Raw genomic sequence first — 23,616 nt, forward strand, 5'->3', positions numbered from 1 at the left:
TTCAGTATGATTAACAACTTATCTACCCACTTATATTTTCCTTTCATTCTAATGTTTCCTTCGAAGGTTTGTGAAAAGCCTGAAACTAATCATTAGGCCACAGTTCTTTTTTCCTAGTTCTCAATATAGATGGTGGAATTTGCACAATAGTTGATCAGCATTTTAGTATTTCCAAACAGATTTTTTTTTTCAAATTTTGGAATTCTCTGAGTGTTGTATTGCAGTCATGATATGGATGCTTGGCAACTAGTTCCCATTTATGACAATTACAGCATCCTGCAATCTCACGACTGCCATTTGTGACCTTGCCTGCCAACTTTCCACAAGCAGTAAATGGGAAAGCAGGCAGGGAAAGACACACGTCACTCTGGTAAGTCCCCCAAGGCTTCCTGTCATCCCCCCCCAACTTGTTTGCCTGTAATCTACTCCCCAGCTTTCCAATGCTTGAATGCAACCTGCCCAAGCACTTCCCTAAATCACTCCTTACTGGTACTTTCCCTGGTACTTTTAACAACCTACACATCTTAGGTCAGGGCTTTTCAACTTTTTCACCCATTATACCACTTTTAGGATATGGCAACATAAGAGTACCACCAGTCACCTAGCAAGATGTCAAAAACTTGACCAAAAAAAGGAAAAAAGAAAAAAAAGTGATGAAGTGCACAGGTAATAGTATTAACTGTGAGAGGGATCTCCGAGTCCTAGTAGACAATCACTTCAATATGAGCAAGCAGTGTGCTGCAGCTGCCAAAAAAGCCAACACAGTGCTAGGCTGCATTAACAGAGGGATAGAATCAAGATCACGTGAAGTACTAATACCACTTTACAATGCCTTGGTAAGGCCATACCTGGAATACTGCATCCAGTTTTGGTCACCACGATGTAAAAAAGATGTTGAGACTCTAGAAAGGGTACAGAGAAGAGCAACAAAGATGATTGGGGGACTGGAGGCTAAAACATATAGGGAACGGTTGCTGGAATTGGGTATGTGTAGTTTAATGAAGAGAAGGGTGAGGGGTGACATGATAGCAGTGTTCCAATATCTCAGGGGCTGCCACAAAGAAGAGGGACTCAAGCTATTCTCCAAAGCACCTGAAAGCAGGACAAGAAGCAACAGATGGAAACTAATCAAGGAGAGAAGCAACCTAGAACCAAGGAGAAACGTAGTTATCCCCTGTTGATAGGGCTCGCAACTTGGGCGTCCTCCTGAATTCACGGCTCAGTTTTGAAGATCATATAGGAGCCGTGACCAGGGGAGCTTTTGGCCAGATTCGCCTGGTGTGCCAGTTGTGGCCCTATCTGGACCGAGATGCCCTACGCACAGTCACTCATGCACTTGTGACCTCCCGGTTAGACTACTGCAATACCCTCTACATGGGGCTGCCCTTGAGGACCACTCGGAGGCTTCAACTGGTGCAAAATGCGGCCGCGCGAGTTGTGATGGGAGCTTCCCGATACTCCCGTGTAACACCTCTTCTCCGCGAGCTGCATTGGCTTCCGGTTGCCCTCCGGGTGAGATTCAAGGTGCTGGCAATGACCTATAAAGCCCTAAATGGCTTGGGTCCGGACTATCTAAGGGAACACCTGCTGCCAGCATCATCTTCCCATCGTCCTGTGCGCCCCCACAGGGAGGGCCTTCTCAGGGTACCACCGGTTAATGAATGCCGGCGGGTTATTCCCAGGGGAAGGGCGTTCTCTGTGGGTGTGCCTGCCCTATGGAACCAACTACCCACAGAACTTAGGACTACCCCCGACCTTCGCTCATTTCACTGGGACCTGAAAACCTGGCTCTTTGAGCTGTTTGGTCCAGACTGTGGGGTTGTTAATTTAATTGGGGTTTAGATTTACTTTTGGGGCTTGAATTTAATTGTTTTAATTGATTTTGATTTTAATTTTTGTATTTCATGGTTCCAACTGCCCTGTAAACCACCCTGAGTCCTACGGTATACAAATTCAATAAAATAAAATAAAATTAATAAATAAAACTTCCTGACAGAACAATTAACCAGTGGAACAACCTGCCTCCAGAAGTGGTGAATGCTCCAACACTGTAAGTTTTTAAGAAGAGACTGGCCAGCCATTTGCCTGAAATGGTATAGGGTTTCCTGCCTGAGCAGGGGGTTGGACTAGATGACTTCCAAGGTCCCTTCCAACTATTACTACTACTACTAATTATTATTATTATTATTATTATTATTATTATTATTATTATTATTATTATTATTATTATTATATTGGTAGTTCTCGACTTACAACAGTTCGCTTAGTGACTGTTTGAAGTTACAATGGCACTGAAAAAAATGCCCCCCAAGCCACAGCCGAGCAAGACACCTGCCTGCCCACCCAGCAGCACTCTTCCTCCTGTCCGAGGTTTTCATTGTTGTGAGCATTTCTGTTGAGGATTGGCAGTGGGGGTGGTGTGTGTGGGGGGGGGAGGTGTTTGGTTTTTATTCCCCCCCCGTCTGCTGGGTGGTTGCAGCAGGTTTGGGTCACTTGACATGACCCTGGAACACTGTGACCATCATAAATATGAATCAGTTGCCAAGCATCTGAATGTAAATCACAAGACCCTGGAGATGCTGCAACATTCCAGCTGATTGGCGCTTCTTCTGGGCTCAGCAGAAACGCCAAGATCAACGCCAACTCCAGCTGGAGCCTGGCGCTTCCGCTGAGCCCTGACAGCCCTGAAGCTCCAGCCATCTCTCGCTCAGGCTTGTGCGGTGCCTGCCACTGGTTCAGCTCATTCCCCTCCTCCACTACCACTTTTCTAGGATGGCTGTGTACCACCTGCCAGGCACCAATGTACTACAGGTGGTACCCGTACCACTGGTTGAAAAGCCCTGTCTTAGGTTACAACAGCAACTCAGACTGCTGGGTTTATCATTGCTAAACAATGTAGTTATGTGACAGTACTCTTTACAAAAACATTGGTTACCAATGGCAATCTCAGTTCCAAATTTTGTACTGTAGTAACCAAGACTACCTGTATGTTATTTTATTTGTCAGTCTCCCTCAAATCAGCTCATGCCAAAAACACTATTTTAGAATATCAAACTAAAAGTTGCTGTTGATCTAAAAGCACAAACATTAAGAAAAAGTTCAACCTGTGGTACATCTCACTCTAACACATTTCATAAGTAAGATTTCATGTTTTAAATGAAATTCAGAGTACTTGTGCATTATAAAGAATAGCTTTCTGTTAAATTTAGAATAAATTTCTAATTAAACAGCTATCCACTAGTTATGTAAATCTGAGACAAAAATGATTTGTTTATATTTAGAAATAATGGAGAATACACATTCAAAATCAAATAAATACTTGGATTTACAATACTATTAACCTGTTGAAAGGAATCTAACTAAACTTAATTAAATTGAACTTTTGACAACTTTTAACTCTACATCTATAAAAAAGAGAGGACATCCAATAGTGGGTATTTTCTTCCCTCTTGATCTGTAAGCAGAACCAGTCATTATCTTCTTTCTTATAGGTCTGATGGTTAATTAATTAAGAGCATATTATTGTAGATAGTATAATAAGAAAGTTGGTAGATGCTTCATGGATTATAGAAACACCTTTGATTGTTTGATTGCATCAATCACATCAAGTGCTCAGAAAAATTGGTATCTCTGAACATTTCATTGTCCTCAGGAGAAACTTACATAGAGCTCAAGACACTACAGTATGGACAGAATATGGGGGAAAACACTGGCTCCAGGTTTGCAAAGAAGGGCGACAAGATTGCATATTCTCCCTTTATTTATTCAACATTTTTTGCTGAATATATATTGAGGTAAGCTGAATTGGAAGAAAATGATTTTAAAACTGGAGGAAGAAGCATCAATAACCTGTTCTAAGGCTGTATACTGTCGCCTTGCCTATTTAACTTATATGCAGAGCACATCATGAGAAAGGCAGGGCTAGATGAATCAAAAGTTGGAATTAAGATTGCCGGAAGAAACATCAACAACCTAAGATATGCAATGATACCACTCTAATGGCAGAAAGTGAAGAGGAACTAAAGAGCCTCTTGTTGCGAGTAAAGAAGGAGAGTGAAAACCTTGGGTTGAAACTAAACATTAAGAAAACCTAGATCATGGCATCCGGCCCTCTCAATTCCTGGCAAATAGATGGGGAAGAAATGGAGGTTGTGACAGATTTTATTTTCCTGGGCTCCAAGATCACTGCAGATGGGGACTGTAGCCAAGAAATAAAAAGACGCTTGCTCCTGGGGAGGAAAGCCATGGCAAATCTAGACAGCACACTAAAAAGCAGAGACATCACCCTGTCAACAAAAGTGCGTATAGTCAAGGCTATGGTCTTCCCAGTTGCAATGTATGGCAGTGAAAGCTGGACCATAAGAAAGGCTGAGCGCCAAAGAATTGAAGCCTTTGAACTATGGTGCTGGAGAAGACTCCTGCGAGTCCCTTGGACTGCAAGGCGATCAAACCGGTCAGTCCTAGAGGAGATCAACCCCGACTACTCTTTAGAAGGCCAGATCCTGAAGCTAAAACTCAAATACTTTGGCCACCTAATGAGAAGGAAGGACTCACTGGAGAAGAGCCTAATGCTGGGAAAGATTGAGGGCAATAGAAGAAGGGGACGACAGAGAATGAGGTGGCTGGATGGAGTCACTGAAGCAGTAGGCGTGAGCTTAAATGGACTCCAGAAAATGGTAGAGGAGAGGAAGGCCTGGAGGAACATTGTCCATAGGGCCGCGATGGGTTGGACACGACTTCGCAACTAACAACAACAACAACAAAGCTGATGACACTCCTGATAGCCAAAAATGCAAAGGATCTGAAAACCTTAGTCTAAAAGTCAAAGACCACAGTAAAAAAATGAGACTAAAATTAAATATAAAGAAAAGCAAACTAATGATAACAAGTATAACAACCAGACTTAGAATTGACAATGACGATACTGAAGTGGTGATAGCTTTTGCCCTTTCAGGAGCAACCATTAACAGTAAAAGAACAAATAGTCAAGAAATATGCCACAGACTAGCACTTGGTACAGTAGCTACGAAGAGCTTGGAAAAACTATTCAAATGCTGTGTCTATCCCAAAAAAAAATCAGAATCATACAAGTCATTGTATTCCCTATGACTCTATGGAAGTGAAAGTTGGACTTTAAAGAAGCAGAAAAGGAACAAGCCTGATGTCTTTGAATTTTGGTTTTGGAGAAGAGTCTTGAGCAAAATGAAAACAGTCAAAAAAACAAACTGATAGCTCACTGAACTAATCAACCCAGAATTTTCATACAAGGCACAAAGGATGAGGCTGAAATTATCGTATTTATTCTATTATGTGAAGACCTAGCTCTCAGGAGAAGGCTCGAAAGCTGAGAAAGGTGAAGCAAGAGAGAAGAACGTCCAGTTGCAAGATGGATGAATTCAATTACAATGCAATGAGTATTGTAACAGTGTCCATGACCATTGGGACAGCTGAAAGAACTGATTAGAGACACACCATCATGGAGTAATGTGGCCAGCAGGAGTTGAAAAAGACTTGATAGCACATAATCAATAATAAAGAAATTGCTCTTTGGGGAGTACCCTAGTCAACAAAAATGATCAGGGGACTGAAGGCTAAAACATATAAGGAACGGTTGCTGAAATTCGGTATGTCTATAGTTTAATGAAGGGATGCAGTGGCTCAGTGGGTTAGGACGCTAAGCTTGTCGATCAGAAAGTCGGCAGTTTGGCGGGTCGAATCCCGAGTGCCGCGTAACAGAGTGACAAGCACTGGCTCTTCGGCTTTGAAACGGAGATGAGCACTGGGCCCTAGAGCTGGAAATGACTAGCACGCATGTGCGCGGGAACCTTTACCTATAGTTCAATGAAGAGAAGGATGAGGGGTGACATGGTAGCAGTGTTCCAATATCTCAGGGGTTGCCACAAAGCACCTGAAGGCAGGACAAGAAGCAACAGATAGAAACTAGCCAAAGAGAGAAGCAACCTAGAACTAAGGAGAAATTTCCTGTCAGTTAGAACAATTAATCAGTGGAACAACCTCCCTCCAGAAGCTGTGAATGCTCCAACGCTGGAGGTTTTTAAGAGACTGGACAGCCATTTGTCTGAAATGGTATAGGGTTTTCTGGGGTTGGACTAGATGACGTCCAAGGTCCCTTCCAACTTTATTATTATTATTATTATTATTATTATTATTATTATTATTGTTATTGTTGTTGTTGTTGTTATATTTATATTTAATTCTTAGAGATACATCTTTGTTTTGTACTCTCCTGATACAAAATGCTTCAGCTAAGGGATATAATGCTGATAAAGATGTGATGGATGATTACGTGCCCACTTTGCATACATTCCCCCAATGGAATATTTATACTGAAGATGAACGAGGTGACTACAATAACGAGAACTATCCCCCATAGATTAGTATAAGTGGAAGCTTTGATCCACCTTGTCCTAATGGCTGAAGAGACCATGTGTTTCTGGGACACTTATTAGAAGAATACTAGATAGTCTGTGAACATAAACTATCTAGGTTTTTTTTATGGTCCAGCATACATGTAACTTATCCATTCCTTCTCTAACTTCCATTTGACTAGAAAATAAACTTTTGATTGTGATGAACTATACAATTCATCTCTGGCATTAAAGTGGTACCCATTTAAAATATCTGTGATGCATTCCTCATAGTAGAAGTTCCAATCTCCAAGGCCAGTGACAGATATTAGGAAGGATATGGTGCATAAAGATTTAACGTGTATCTTAATGCCTTGAGTAGTTTAAATACCAGATGGGAAAGCAGTGCAACATCAGTACCATAGGTACAGGGGACTTCCTAACTTGAATTCTTATTATGCAAAACTGGGCCGAAAAGTGGGCCTCTGCAGTTACTGATTGGGACTAAGAACCACACTCTTTCTTAAGGTGCTATAATGTCCCAACTCTAGCGAGGTCAGAGCTTGGGGTATTATCAGAGCTTAAGTAGATGTTAACATTTTTTCTTCTTCCTAGGTCTGATTTGCTATAGTGAATCTGTGAGATAATTTTCAGTAACCTAACCTTCAGAAACACAATTCTAAATAGCAAGGGTCTCAAATATAAAATTCTACTGGGACAGTAATTATATGGACAGACCTGAGTATTTTGAGGGCCATCCAATTCTATGTTCTGTTCCTTCGTTAGGTAAAATAGAGTGAGAATCAGCAAAAGCAGAAAGAGGCACAGCAAACACGGTTAGGTCCCTGTTGGGAGGACATTATCTACCCCTGCCCCTTTCCTAGGGAAATATGGTAAGCATTTCACCTTGCATTTGTCTTTTTACTACTAGGGTGATTTCTGCATTCTGAATCATGTAATACAGATTTTGATCCAGACTTCATTTGCCTGAATCTAGGCCAGTGATGGCGAACCTTTTAGAGACCGAGTGCCCAAACTGCAACCCAAAACCCACTTATCGCCGGGTGCCAGGAGAGACGTGACCCACTGGGTGGGCGTGACTGTGGTGGTCATGGCAGACTGGGTGGGTGTGGCCAATGTGGGAGTGGTGATCTTGATGTTGCTTGTGGGGAGGGATGCCTGTGGGGGCCAGGCAGGGTTGGGGGAGATCCAGGGGGTCTCTGCCAGGTGGGGTGGTTGGCCAGAGGCTCGTCCTGCAGGGTGAGGCAGGGTGGATATGCCAATTGCTGCAGGGCAAGGTGAGGTAGGGGCCAGGGCAGCTACTGCCTGACACCATCAGCCCCCCCCCACAGAGGCCAGCGAGCGCATGGGGGCCAACGGTGTCCGTCAGCAGCCACAGCCTGCCAGCTCCTCAATCTGCGCACTCTGGACAGCTAGCTGACAGCTGAGGAGGCAATGCAGTGGGTCGTGCCCAGGAAAAGGAGAGCATACGAGGCCAGGAGGGACGGGACAGAGGGGGAGGGAAACCAGCTGTGCCGGGATGCATCCAGCCACGTGGGACCTCGGGCAGCTGTTTGAAGAGGGACAGTTGCCATCTCCGGGACATGACATGCGTGCCCACAAAGAGGGCTCTGAGTGCCACCTCTGGCACACGTGCCATAGGTTCGCCACCACTGATCTAGGCCTTTGTGGCTACTCTACTCTCAGTTGTTAATTCCACTGATATACCCAAACAGAAAGGAGAGGAGATCATATTTAGCTCAGCTCATATATAACTGCTTCTTCAAGGAGTACATATAATCTATGTCCTCTTTCTCAACCTTATATACAATCCTTGTCAACCTAATATATGCTAATAATATGGCACTCTAGTTTTTTAATACACACTATATTTTTGTAGCACTAGTCAAGCCGCTCTCATTTCTAAGAAAGCAGTGCTTCACAGTTTACTTCACTAGATAGCCAGACTTTCTGAGATTCTCCACTTAGGCAAGACACTCCACACTGAAGCTGGATTAGCAAAAGACCATAAATGTTTAACTTTCCTATAATGCTGTAGAACAGAGATCTCCATCCCCTGGTTTTGTGGACCAGCACCAGTCTGTGACATGTCAGAAACCGGGCCATGCAAACAAGTGAAGCTACATCCACCAGATGTGGGTAACACACAAAATTGTGCCCCTCTGGCTTGCAGAAAAATCTCTCTTCATGGAACCAGTCCACTGCCCAAAAGGCTGGGGGCCATTGCTGTAAAGAAGCACCATCTGAGATATTTTTTTATTGTGATTGGCAAACACCTCTACAACTTACTGTAAGGCTGTGGAAGGGTAACAGTATCCGCTGCAGTGGTTGTGATTGAACCTTGCCAACTAGGTGCTATCTATATACAATTATTATCCTCCAGGTGACTAAAGGACTACCATAAATTAGATTTCCTTTGTATGGTCATTTTTTGCTTTAGGCTGGGACCTAAATGTTGCAGTCTGTACAATAAGGTCAATGGGATGTTTTGCTTCCTGACTAATAAGTACAAGTCCTGGAGGGTTCTGACCATCAACTGCACACTTCTATTTTGTGATAGAGACAGGAAATAGCAGTTTGTTCATACATATATAGAGAGAGATATGCCTTGGGATCTGAACAAGTTACAATGGGCTAGGACCACCTTTATCAATACTCATAGGGACTAAAGTTAGTTCAAAAGTAATATTTATATTGGTAACATGCTCTTTTTGAACCCAGGATTTTTTTCAGGCCAGATGAACGGGGATATGTAAGTATGCCTTCTACAAGTGAGGGAATACTAATTCATCTCCTTTCTGGAGGCGTCCTATGATGGATCTCAGTATTTCCATGCAGGATCAACAGTGTTCTGTTTCAGTTTATAAATTTTGGATGAAAATTTTAAATGTTAGCTGGCCCTTGTTCTTTTTTAGAGCTATAGTTTGAACAGGAGTCTGAATACTTCCCAACTAATGACACTAGTGTTCCTGCCTTCTTTTAAGGAAACATGCCTTTGATCTGCTTCTTTTTCTTTTTGGTAGGATCTAAGGGAAGAATTAAGGGAAGAAACCTAATGCATGCTAAGCTGAAACCTTGGATCAACATTTCTAAGATCTACAGATCTGTGGTCAACGATGGAATAATTTGCTTTTCCTGTCTCCGTGGAAGAATGGATCTATCCTGTATATGGCATATGTTTAGAAACTATTTTGGAGAAAAATGGTGATCCTCCCTCTTCAAAATGTAAAGGGCTCAACTGGCTTAATTGTTTCAGGGCCTCCTACCTCCTTTCAGAGGGAGCATAGGGAACAGGAAAGAAGGACTATTAATTACCTACCAAAGCAATCTGGACATTGGTTATCATTTCCACAGCTATAGGCAGTGGAAGGCTAAAATGTTTTGTTGCTAGTTTCCTTTTTATTGTACAGGCTACCCTACTCTTTGTGGTCCCATAAGAGCCAGTTTGCAATATAGTAAAGATGCTGGACCAAAACTCTGGATACTGTGAGTTCTTTCTTAAGCATGGAAGCAAAAATGGGTGATCTCGGAGTAATCTCTCTCTAATTCCAACCCACAACGTAAGGTTATTGTGATGGGAAAAATAAAAGCATACACTGACTGGAGCTGTATAAAATTAAGGGAAAATATAAATCTAATAAATAAAGGGGATGTTATGTAGCTATGACTATTACCCAGAGTTCACAAAGAGGAGGCCTTAACTGCCAGCTTGTTATTTCCTGGTATGGCAATGGCTTTTGATATAATAAAGAACTCTAGAATTCTAGAATTTACATTAAGAAAACCAAGATCATGGCATCCGGCCCTCTCAATTCCTGGCAAATAGATGGGGAAGAAATGGAGGTAGTGACAGATTTTATTTTCCTGGGCTCCAAGATCACTGCAGATGGGGACTGTAGCCAAGAAATTAAAAGACGCTTGTTCCTGGGGAGGAAAGCCATGGCAAATCTAGACAACACACTAAAAAGCAGAGACATCATCCTGTCAACAAAAGTGCGTATAGTCAAGGCTATGGTCTTCCCAGTTGCAATGTATGGCAGTGAAAGTTGGACCATAAGAAAGGCTGAGCGCCAAAGAATTGAGGCCTTTGAACTATGGTGCTAGAGAAGACTCCTGCGAGTCCCTTGGACTGCAAGGCGATCAAACCGGTCAGTCCTAGAGGAGATCAACCCTGACTACTCTTTAGAAGGCCAGATCCTGAAGCTAAAACTCAAATACTTTGGCCACCTAATGAGAAGGAAGGACTCACTGGAGAAGAGCCTAATGCTGGGAAAGGTTGAGGGCAACAGAAGAATGGGACGACAGAGAACGAGGTGGCTGGATGGAGTCACTGAAGCAGTAGGCGTGAGCTTAGATGGACTCCAGAAGATGGTAGAGGACAGGAAGGCCTGGAGGAACGTTGTCCATAGGTTCGCGATAGGTCGGACTTGACTTCGCAGCTAAAAACAACAGAATTACCAACTTTGGAACAGATAGATCTGTAGTTTAAAAAAATAAAGTTAAAAGGCTACCAAAAAGTTATGAAGCACTATGGAGTTCTCTGCAGCATCTGTATATCAAGGCAAGACAAGGCTGAAATTTGGGGGCAAGTTTTTTTCTCCCACAGTAGGTAGGATAACAAAATTGCAGTAAGTGAAAGAAGACTTTCAGTACTGAATGCAGGGTTCGTTTAAGAAACAGCCATTCTCCTGAATTTAGAGATGCTTCAATAGGAAAAATAAAACCACAATTAAGTTTTTCTTTTTTTCTTGCTACAGTTTTCTCCAATAATTCTTACTGTTATAAACATTAATATTTAGAAAAATGTATAATAATAGCTGTCATTCTTTTCCTAAAATAGGTATTTCTAAAAATGCCACAATTCATGGGGAATGTGCATTCCACATTGAAGGCTATATTTGCCCCAAATAATTTTGAAAATGAAATTATTAAAATAAATAAAATTAAACAATTATTTTAGGAAATGAAATACATTTCTCTGGAGAAGAGAAAGAAGGGAAATCTTCCAATCTTTTGCTGTCTTCTTTTCCAAAAACTGGGTAACACTCTTATCACTATGATACATGTAATATCATATCCAAAGGGGAAAGGAAGATGTGAATTTAAGAAACCACATACTAAAAATAACTACAGCGCAGCCTTGCATTAATGATTAATTTTAGTGGCAATCCATCTATTACCGAAGAAAGAGAGTAAGGCATCTTCAGGATTTCCAAAATGATATCATACAAATTCTGCCTTTCAGTTGGTTTACAATACTTATATGATGTCATCACAATAACACAACTCTTTATGTTATAAAAATGACACATCTATTTACAAGCTACTAAGCCATCATCAAATCCCACTTTTATACTGATTAGTTTTCTGAATTAGATGGCAGTTATAATTATTAAAATTTTCTAATTTGATTCATGTAAAACAGGGCTGGGCAATTAATTTTTCAAAGGAGCCACATGAGAAACTGAGACTGTTGTGGAGGACTGCCCCTGCTGCCCCCCACCCCCAAAGCTGCCACCACCCTGCCCAACACTGATGCTGTAAAATGGACAGGGACTACACACAGCCCATAGATTGCAAAATGCCCAGGTCCAATGTAAAGTGTTGTCTTTAACTGTGACATGGGCAGCAAATAAATTAGAAAAAGGCCCTGAGCAAAAGATTCATCCATATCTCGTTATTAAGGAGATAATTTCCTATTTACTAGAGAATAACCACAAATCCTATATGAATGAATGGGAGTACTGCACGTAACCCAAACCAGAGATGGAAGTTCACTACAATTAATTTCTTCTTCTGGCATCCAGGCAGAGAGATGGGAAAGAAGCAGCTCCGATATTGGGCTACTCCAACTGCAGCATCTCTGCTATCCTGAGTGACACTGGGAAAGATTTCAGCTATCCAATTTCATATGGAACCATGACTGGCCCATTAGCCTAAACAAAATTATCAAAACATTAAAAAGATATAGGAATTATCATCCAGCCTGCCAATATAGATGACAATGATAAAAATCAACAGAAATGGTAAACCATAACCCATGGCTCATAATCATTTCCTTTTTAATTGCCTGTGAATGAATAGTTGAACATGTTATATTACAGGCTCCGCTATATTTATTTCACAAATTATTATTTGTTATAACCTCTTTTATACTTGGAAAAATAGGTTTTGGAATTCTCAATAATAAAAAGAAATGATATTGACAAATTCTTCCACCTTTACAGACCAGCTAATTTCAGTTATTTTTCAGTAAACCTAACAGTGTTTTAGTCATAACTGTGATACTTTCCTTAACTCAGTCAGTCTTCTGAATTTGCTCCCAAAAAGATGCTTTGGAATGCATGGAGACCTTATCTGCAACAACTTAAAGCTGTTTTAAGAAGCTGCATACATACAGATGGCGGGTGCTCAACCAAAGGCATTCCAATGCACTTTTTTGAAATTCAGTCTGAAGTACTGAATTTAAATTGCAACTGCAATTTAAATTGTTGCAAAATACTCATTAAAAAAATCATAACAATTTGTTTCCTAATGCTATTTTAACATAGGCTCTCCGAGCATACACGAGTATTGCAGTTTATACATCTGCATGTACTTCAAGTACAGAAGATAGCAAAAGTATTCTTGCTTGGAAACTACTTTAAAAAAAGTAGCCCAATAAAATCCTCATATCAATTTCAGTCGTTTTAAGTTGTTGCACTTTCAAATCTTTAATATTCCTAAACGTACCAAAACATTACAAATCATCACAATAGGGGGAAAAACAAAACTACTACAAAATTTACCGAAAGCCTGTAGTCTCTGAGGCCATATACTATGCCAATGACAAACAGAGGTTAAGCGAGAAAAGAGGACGGGGTAGGAATCAGTTGCCATTCTTCAATAAGGATCTATGTTATTATGGAAAGCTGTAAGTAAGCCAGGGGTCTTCAAACTTGGCCCTTTTATGACTTGTGGACTTCAACTCCCAGAATTCCTCAGCCAGCAAAGCTGACTGAGGAATTCTGGGAGTTGAAGTCCACAAGTCATAAAAGGGCCAAGTTTGAAGACCGCCTGCTGTAAGCCAACGTTCCTTAAGAGATAAAATGAAAACCTCCCTTGCCGAATGTTTCTTGCATTAGGGGGGAAAATGGATGGGTTGCAATCCGCGAGCAACTTTCATAAGCGGCGGCGACGGCGCCAAGCACCCGCCGAGTCACAACAAGCAGCCCATTCCAGCCAAGAAGGCAGCATGGGTGCCCGGAACGTCCGGGTCGGCCCAAGACCGAAGCCACCCCAAGAGCTTTGTACCCAGACGCCCTCCTCCCAGTCAGTCCCCACAGAGGAAACGGCTACCGACACCACGTGAGTAGGGGCAACAACCCGCCGCTCGAATGTCTCCAACGGCGCCGCCTCCGCTCGGTGGCCGAGGCGACTAAGAAGCGCCGGCCATCCCGACTCGCAAAGTTGTGCGGTTAAGTCGCAAGAGGGAGAAGGGGAAAAAAAAAGGCAGATTAAAGGAGACTCCCGGCCCGATTCTCTCTCTCTCTCTCTCTCTTGGGTTAAGAGGAAATGGATTCGGCTGAAGGAAGATGCCGTCCGGCCTAATAAGATGAAATGAAAAGGCCGGCGTGAGTTCGCCAGCAAAGAAAAGGGAGGCTTGAAATGTGGACACGAGAAGAAAGCCGGCCGGCCGGCCGGTCAAATGGCCGCGAACTCGCCACGGCCCGGAAGCGATCACTCAGGTTGCCTCCCAAGGCTCCTGCGAGGCCTCACGAGTATGGCCAAGACAGCCCCTCTCCCTCCTTTGGCGGGCCTCAACTTACAACGGCATCGTCTCTCCGGCTATGGTTAAACGCCGTCTCTTCTTCCCCGGAACGGTCACTCTTTCCGCCCCTGAAAAATAGGCCCCGTGAGCATGATACGGGCCTGGCTGGGGCCCTCACAGAGAGGGTAATGAACCTCTCGCTAGGCCTGCTAGTTGCTGCTGTTGTTGCTGCCGCCGCTTCTAATTCTTCCTCTTCCCCTCCGGCCTCCTAACATGGCGCCGAGGCGCTACCACAGCAACGTTCTGGAGATGGGAAGGAGAAGGAGGGGCAGCGGTGCAGAGGCCAGTAGACGTGCTGACGCAACGGCGTTCCCACCCTCTGCGTCAAGTGACGAAAGAGGACTCGGGGTAAGGCGCTTGACTGTCGCCGCTTTACAATGCTTTGTGGGTAAGGTAGTCCTCCAGGCGATTCGGGCGTTTGAAGTTGAATGAATTAAAGTTTAATGATAACGGTTCCTGCATTGACTGAGCATGCGCATTGGAAAGGGACGGAAGTTAGTCGTCTTGATTGGTGTTGCAAGAGATGCTTATTTATAGGGTAATTCTTTTTTTCCCTTTACTGTTTGTGAAAGGGGCGACGGGAGGAGATTGAAAGAGAAATCTCCCATTTACACTTAGAGGTAAAGTTTGCACTTCATAGTAACCTGTTTTTCCTTAGAATGTTGTATAAATTATGGTTTGTTAATGACTTCTTTGGTTCATATATATTTGAGCCATTATTTTATTACCCATGATTTGTGAACAAACTAGAATTGGAAACATGCTGCACAATAGATACCAGTAGATGTATTTATGCAACATACTAAGTTAAAATCAAACAAATCATCTTATGGCTTAGCATAGTATTTGAACCCAGTCTTGTGTAATTAAGGAAGGGGAAGATAAGCTGCCTGAACAGAAGGATAAAAAGAGCAGACTATTTTAAGTATACAAAAGCCAGGATTTTCTAAGAAAAATTATCAAAATGTCTGTACATAATTATTGCCCATAGTATCCAAATGAAATATTTACGTTTATATTTGACAATATCCTGAGGGATCAGAAAATGTTGAAAAACCTGGCCCATAGAATCACCAAGAGTTGGACAACATCATCATAATAATGATTATATCCTGAGGATAAGATAAAGAGGATGAGTTAGAGAGACATACACTCATATTTGAAATGTGTACCAAAGGCTGTAGTTTAATATTAGAGCAGAACCAAATGTTTGGTGTATAGATCATATGTTTCACTAGATAACACTGGGGGAAAAAATTGCTTGAAAGTCTGAACCTCAAAAGTCTCATCATAGCTAGTGGTAGAAAATTCTGGGATCTGTACTGTAGTTAGAGGTCCCCAAAAGGGACCGGTTCTGTGTAGATTTTTCCGTGGACCAGTAGGGGTGTGGTTTTGTGTGCTGACTGCATCCAGCGGATGGGGCTTCACTTGTTTACGTGGCCCGGTTGCTGGTATGCCGCAGCCCGGTGCTGGTCCATGGACTGGGGGTTGGGGACCCCTGCTGTAGATCAACAGTATCAGGAGAGCTGCATGTTTGTAATCCTTTTTTCTAGGGTACATCTGAACCCATTCAGATTGTGCCATTCTGAGTACAAGAATTGAATAATGGAGCACACCAACAATGCTGATGAGACTTGAAATCAGGATTTTGAGTGACACTATAAAGACATCTTAAATTATCAAGGAAAGACATTTAAAATCCTCAGAGAATCCTTTATATAAATCCTAGTTATCCCACCTGAATAAGATTGTCATACCACCGAAAAGGCTAGAATCTTTGTATTATGCATGATTGATTCGTAAAGTATTATTCAACTTCATGATAATGTATTTTTAATATTCAAACAGTGGGAAAGGCCACAGAATATGGACTTTGTTGTCCAAAGTGTTATTCCTATTTACTTAGGCAGTTATGTGAGTTTTATTTCTGATGAGACAGATTCTCAGAAAATAGTCTTATCAGTGGAAACTAAATAATATCTTCAGATCTGAATCAAAAGTGACCTGTCTGAACACTCAGCTTACTATGGAGCAATAAGGGCAGTGCAAACTTTTTCTGCCTTTATTGTGTCTAAAGGTAAAGGTAAAGGTTCCCCCGCACATGTGTGCTAGTCGTTTCTGACTCTAGGGGCTGGTGCTCATCTCCGTTTCAAAGCCGAAGAGCCAGCGCTTGTCCGAGGACGTCTCCGTGGTCATGTGGCCGGCATGACTAGACGCCAAAGGCACACGGAGCGCTGTTACCTTCCCACCATAGTGGTCCCTATTTTTCTACTTGCATTTTTACATGCTTTCGAACTGCTAGGTTGGCAGAAGCTGGGATGAGTAACAGGCGCTTACTCTGTTACGCGGCACTCGGGAATCGACCCGCCAAACTGCTGACCTTCTGATCGACAAGCTCAGCATCCTAACCCACTGAGCCACCGCGTCCCTCTCTATTGTGTCTTGTTGTTGTTAGCTGCGAAGTTGTGTCCGACCCATCGCGACCCTATGGACAACATTCCTCCAGGCCTTCCTGTCCTCTACCATCTTCTGGAGTCCATTTAAGCTCACGCCTACTGCTTCAGTGACTCCATCCAGCCACCTCATTCTCTGTCGTCCCCTTCTTCTATTGCCCTCGATCTTCCCCAGCATTAGGCTCTTCTCCAGGGAGTCCTTCCTTCTCATTAGGTGGCCAAAGTACTTGAGTTTTAGCTTCAGGATCTGGCCTTCTAAAGAGCAGTCAGGATTGATCTCCTCTAGGACTGACCAGTTTGATCGCCTTGCAGTCCAAGGGACTCGCAGGAGTCTTCTCCAGCACCACAGTTCAAAGGCCTCAATTCTTTGGCGCTCAGCCTTTCTTATGGTCCAACTTTCACTACCATACATTGCAACTGGAAAGACCATAGCCTTGACTATACGCACTTTTGTTGACAGGATGATGTCTCTGCTTTTTAGTGTGCTGTCTAGATTTGCCATGGCTTTCCTCCCCAGGAGCAAGCGTCTTTTAATTTCTTGGCTACAGTCCCCATCTGCAGTGATCTTGGAGCCCAGGAAAATAAAATCTGTCACTACCTCCATTTCTTCCCCATCTATTTGCCAGGAATTGAGAGGGCCAGATGCCATGATCTTGGTTTTCTTAATGTTAAGTTTCAACCCAAGTTTTGCACTCTCCTTCTTCACCTGCAACAAGAGGCTCTTTAGTTCTTCTTCACTTTCTGCCATTAGAGTGGTATCATCTGCGTATCTTAGGTTGTTGATATTTCTTCCGGCAATCTTAATTCCAACTTTTGATTCATCTAGCCCTGCCTTTCTCATGATGTGCTCTGCATATAAGTTAAATAGGCAGGGCGACAGTATACAGCCTTGCCGGACTCCTTTCCCAATTTTGAACCAATCAGTGGTTCCGTGTCCAGTTCTCACTGTTGCTTCTTGACCCGCATATAGGTTTCTCAAGAGCCCAATAAGATGGTCTGGTACTCCCATCTCTTTAAGAACTTGCCACAGTTTGTTATGATCCACACAATCAAAGGCTTTAGCATAGTCAATGAAGCAGAAGTAGATGTTTTTCTGGAACTCCCTAGCTTTCTCCATGATCCAGCGTATGTTGGCAATTTGATCTCTAGTTCCTCTGCCTCTTCGAAATCCTGCCTGCACTTCTGGTAGTTCTCGATCCACATACTGCTGAAGTCTAGCTTGTAGGATTTTAAGCATGACTTTACTAGCATGAGAAATGAGTGCAATGGTGCGATAGTTTGAACATTCTTTGGCACTGCCTTTCTTAGGAATTGGAATGTAAACTGATCTTTTCCAATCCTGTGGCCACTGTTGAGTTTTCCAAATTTGCTGGCAAATTGAGTGTAGCACTTTTACTGCATTGTCTTTTAAGATTTTGAATAGCTCAGCTGGAATACTGTCACCTCCACTAGCTTTGTTGTTGCTCAGCTTTTCTAAGGCCCACTTCACTTCACATTCTAGGATGTCTGGCTCGAGGTCAGTGACCACCTCATTGTGATTATCAGGGACGTTAAGCTCATTCTTGTATAGTTCTTCTGTGTAATTTTGCCACCTCTTCTTAATCTCTTCTGCCTCTGTTAGGTCCCTGCCATTTTGGTCCTTTATCATGCCCATTTTTGCATTAAACGTTCCCTTCATTTCTCCAATTTTCTTGAAAAGATCTCTGGTCCTCCCTATTCTATTGTTTTCTTCTATTTCTTTGCACTGTTCATTTAAGAAGGCATTCTTATCTCTTCTAGCTATTCTCTGGAATTCTGCATTCAATTGGGTGTATCTTTCTTTTTCTCCCTTGCCTTTCGCTTCCCTCCTTTCCTCAGCTATTTGCAAAGCTTCCTCAGACAGCCATTTTGCTTTCTTGCATTTCTTTTTCTTTGGGATGGTTTTGGTTGCTACCTGTTGTACAATGTCACGAACCTCTGTCCATAGTTCTTCAGGCACTCTGTCTATCAGATCTAATTCCTTAAATCTATTTGTCACCTCTACTGTATATTCAACAGGGATATGATTTAATTCATACCTGACTGGCCTAGTGCTTTTCCCTACTTTCTTCAGTTTAAGCCTAAACTTTGCAAGGAGAAGCTCATGGTCTGAGCCACAGTCAGCTCCTGGTCTTGTTTTTACTGACTGTATAGAGCTTCTCCATCTTTGGCTGCAGAGCATATAGTCAATCTGATTTCTGTGTTGACCATCTGGTGATGTCCATGTGTAGAGCCGTCTCTTGGGTTGTTGGAAAAGAGTGTTTGCTATGACCATCGTATTCTCTTGACAGAATTCTATCAGCCTGTGCCCTGCTTCATTTTGCACTCCAAGGCCAAACTTGCCTGTTATTCCAGTTATCTTTTGGCTTCCTACTTTAGCATTCCAATCCCCCATGATGATAAGAACATCATTTTTTGGTGTTAGTTCTATAAGGTGCTGTAGTGCTTCATAGAACTGGTCAATTTCATCCTCTTCAGCACCGGTGGTTGGGGCATAGACTTGGACTACTGTGATATTGAATGGTTTGCCTTGGATTCGAACTGAGATCATTCTGTCATTTTGAGGATTGTATCCCAGTATTGCTTTTCCTACTCTTTTATTGACTATGAAGGCTACTCCATTTCTTCTGAAGGATTCTTGCCCACAGTAGTATACCTGATGGTCATCTGAATTAAATTCACCCATTCCTGTCCATTTTAGTTCGCTGATACCTAAGATGTCAATGTTCAGTCTTGTCATCTCTTGTTTGACCACGTCCAGTTTTCCTTGATTCATGGATCTTACATTCCAGGTTCCTATGGAGAAAAAATCTTTACAGCATCGGACTTTCCTTTCACCACCAGACACATCCACAGCTGAGCGTCCTTTCGGCTTTGGCCCAGTCGCTTCATTCTTTCTGGCGCTACTAGTACTAGCCCTCTGCTCTTCCCCAGTAGCATATTGGACGCCTTCCGACCTGAGGGGCTCATCTTCCAGCATCATATCGTTTTGCCTTTTGGTACTGTCCATAGGGTTTTCATGGCAAAGATACTGGAGTGGGTTGCCATTTCCTTCTCCAGTGGATCACGTTTTGTCAGAACTCTCTGCTATGACCTGTCCGTCTTGGGTGGCCCTGCACAGCATAGCTCATAGCTTCATTGAATTACGCAAGCCCCTTCGCCACGACAAGGCAGTAATCCATGAAGGGGTATTGTGTCTACAAAGTGCCAATTGATTGGTTTATGGTCCCTTCTGGGTAAGTATGGTTCACAGGAATGCTTGCAGGCCCCCTATAAGAACCATTTTAGGCATCTATTATATCAAATCACTTGGATTCAAAATCTGGCTATACAGATCTGTTGAAGTTGCCTAAGGTAAAATTTAGCCCAGTTATCCTAGAAAAGTTCAAGCCAGTCATCAGTGATGAAGTCGACAGTTGTTCTCAGCAATTTGAGTTCAATCTCCTGTGTTTTAGATTTCTATTACCTATTGAAATCATCTGTGATGGTTGGGTCAGGTAAGGTGAATGTTTCTTTGCAGAAGGGGGTGATTCTATCTGCCTTGAAGGAGGCAGTTGTCTTGTGCTCCCACCCCAATGAACAGACAATTGCTGCCAGTTTCGTACCCAATGAATCTGGACAATTTTCATCCAATCTCCAGCTGAGAAGGTGGACGGTATACAGTTCTGGAAGAAGCAAATTATCTGAACCCTTCTTGGTTATAAACTGAGACAGCAATGATAATGTGGATTATCAAACCAATATGGCTGTAGAATCCATCCTGCCTTCCTTGATTTTTCTGCAGCCTTTGATAACATTGACCATGGATTCCTTCTGGCCCATCTTAGAGAACTGGGGGGCACTGTGTTATAGTGGATCTCCGTTGTTTGGATTTCAGTCCAATTGGTGTTGGAAGGAGGAGAGGTCAAATTCTACTTTGAGAGGCGCCTCAGGTTTCTATTCTCTTTGCACTCCTGTTTAAGATCAAAATCAGACATGTCAAACTCGCGATGTCATGTGACGTCGCACAACGTATCAGGACAGTTTTGCCATTGCTGACAATGGGTTGGGCGCAGCTTCCTCATGATGCATCCGGCCCATGGGCCGGCAGTTTGATACCCCTGGAATAAATGAAGCCGCTAATGAAGTCATTTGTTCATGTGGGTGTGGTATTATCAGTATCTCCACCCAGGATCAAGTCATGCCACTGAGGTCCTTTCTTTTGTGCCTGGAGGCTGTTAGAGTCTGGATGGGGGAGAACGGGCTGTAGCTCAAAACACTGGCTAGATTGATTGCTGCAGATATTGACCCTCCTTCATGACTCCAGAATTTTCATTTTGGCTGGGGGATGCACTTCACCAGTGAGGGTGTGAAATTTGGGGTTCTCCTGAACTCATGAATTCTGCTTGATGAGTAGATGGCACCAATGGCTGGAGGAGTCTTTGTACAGGTTTGCTTTGTGCACCAATTTCACCCATTCCTGGACTTTGTTCCTAGTGACTCAGATCAAAGTCATAATAAGTTAATAAAGTGATTACAAGTGGATTACTTTAACACATTCTGCACGGGACTGCCCTTGAAGAGTATTTGGTAGCTGCAGCTGGTCTAAAATGTGTTGGCATGAGTAGTTCTTTGGTTTTTCCCAATACATCCATGTAACCTCTGCTCTCTGAGCAGCACTGATTCCAGATAGGCTTATGGAGTAATGGCTGGTAACAGTTGTTTAATCTGGAGTCATTGGTGTGAGATGGATGACCAACTACATCATTTTTGTTTCCAGATTCAGGGGCTAATAGGTGACACACTACATCTTTCTGAGCTTCCCAATGGCATTTTGTCAATCAGTGTTAAAGGCAATGCAAGACTCAGGGTATTTCTCCATTAGGATCTCTGCTCCTTCCGGCGCGATCTTAAAACCCACCTTTTTGAACAAGCCGGCCTGACCTGATGGGATGGGGTTGGGTTTTATAAATTAACTTAACTTTTAATTTGTACTAATTTATTACGGGCACCGTTGTTTAATTACTTTTAATAATTTTTAATTTTTGTATCTTGTTTTTATTATGTATTGCCCTGTTCACCGCCCTGAGTCCTTTGGGAGAAGGGCGGTATACTAAATAAATAAATAAATAAATAAATAAATAAATAAATAAATAAATAAATATATAATGAAGTAATGTCATGCTTCCACCTCTATAACTTAAGTTTAAATAGGGTTATGTTAATAATTGAAATGAAACTACAAGTCCTTTTGTCATCTGTGTTTATTTCTCCACATACAGTAATTATCTCCATTCTTAACATCATCATGAAAGAAATGCATGCTTTAATCCCTTCAACCAGGTCCTGAGAGTTGTTTTTATCTGCTCATTTGAATCAAACAGATGCCTACAGATTCCTTTGCTAGAGTAACAGGTGGAAATCACATGAATCCTAGTATGACAGATAGCATAAGACAGTGAAATCTAACTTTATGGTTGCCTCTTGGATATGTCATTAGGATTGAGGCCTGGGGTTCTCAAGATGCAACATTTCCTTCCTTCAGATTAATTGTTGTTTCAAAGTATTGTTAAAAAAGTAGCACTTTGGATGGTAGTTTTGCCAGATTTAGATCATGTGAATAAATATTATCTGCATCCCAACAAATATGTACAGTTAATGACAATAATTAGGACTGAAATTTCATCACCAAGTGGTGCGGTTTAAAGCACGATGTCATGTGACCACATCACTTAGTGACAACAATCTTGGCATGCCCCATTGCCATCATAAATTGAGTCCTAGGCTGTTTGTACATAGCCAGCAGATAGGTAAGTCACAACACAATGTAGTGGTGCTGGGAATAGGTGCTGCTAGGCAGGGGAAAGATGCAAGCAGCTCAACAGCGTGAGTTGTGACCACTGTCAGTTTCCCCATTGTCTTTGCTTGTGGGAAGCTGGCACAGAAGGTAGAGAATGGTGATCACATGACTTTAGGATGCTGCGACTATTGTGTGAGCTGGTTGCCCAGAGTCCAGATTGTGATTATGTGACCATGGGAACTTTGAGCATTAATTGTAAGTGTAGTTTCAAATGGTTGCTGAATGAATGGTCAGTAAGCAAGGACTGCCTCTAAGCATTTCCTGCCCAAACTTGGATTTTGACAATAGAAGGCTGACAATACTGAAGAATATTATTAATATGATCCACATATTCTTATGAAAAGCCAAGCCTGACAGCAATTTTCTTTGGCTTCATCAATTGTCCTTAATCAGTTCAACAACCTCATCATTTGCTGTAAAATAGGTTGTCCACCTCATTTTTAATATTATAAATCAAGTCTTCCCAGTTCTTTTTTTCACATTTTTTGGCCCAGCTACTCAGTATTCACATCAACACAATTATCACCAAAACACCCTGAACTTGGTGGTGAATATAATTAGGGGGGGAGGGACGGAGATGTTCCATTAGCAGTCAAAAATTCAATTAATCATTGAAGTACACTTAGTGGCTTAGTAGCTTCCTTTTCACAAGCAATAACAATATACGTTTTGTTCATAGCAACTTCTCAACAAATGAAATGAAAGAATAGATACTAAAGGAAATGTGAAAGCTTCTAGCATGCCAGTACTGTCAATTGTTGGTCACTTGTACCATTGCTTTTCATGCAGTCCTCATAGTGTCACCCAGCTATCAGAGGTGATACAAAGCATGATCTCATTATTGCTTTATGTTACCTCAAGGATATCTAGTTGCTACTATGTCATGGAAAAAATGGCTTAAAACTATAATTCTATTCTGTCAATATAAGCTGAATTAATTGCAGAGAAATAACTTTGAATAATTTTCCATATAGCTGCATTATAAAAGGACTTTTGGTGTTAACTGAACAAGGACCAATATTCTTTTCCTTCACTGCACAACTTAAGTACATGTTGTCATAAACTTGATAATATAAATATTTACTTTTACAGGAACAATAATTTTGA

At 42.1% G+C, this 23,616-nt stretch overlaps 1 protein-coding gene across 1 annotated transcript in view; it reads right to left on the reverse strand.

Moving 5' to 3' along the window:
* The window catches only part of PAPOLA (poly(A) polymerase alpha), a 52,080-nt gene extending 37,640 nt beyond the window's left edge, over positions 1 to 14,440 (reverse strand). The window contains exon 1 of the mRNA XM_083352370.1: positions 14,198 to 14,440. Coding sequence (XP_083208496.1) covers positions 14,198 to 14,205 — 8 coding nt within the window. The 5' untranslated portion in view covers positions 14,206 to 14,440. The remainder of the gene's footprint in view (positions 1 to 14,197) is intronic.
* Between the last annotated feature and the right edge of the window lie 9,176 nt (positions 14,441 to 23,616).

The sequence above is a fragment of the Vipera ursinii genome, assembly GCF_947247035.1.
Source record: "Vipera ursinii genome assembly, chromosome: 1".
NCBI classification, from domain to species: domain Eukaryota; kingdom Metazoa; phylum Chordata; class Lepidosauria; order Squamata; family Viperidae; genus Vipera; species Vipera ursinii.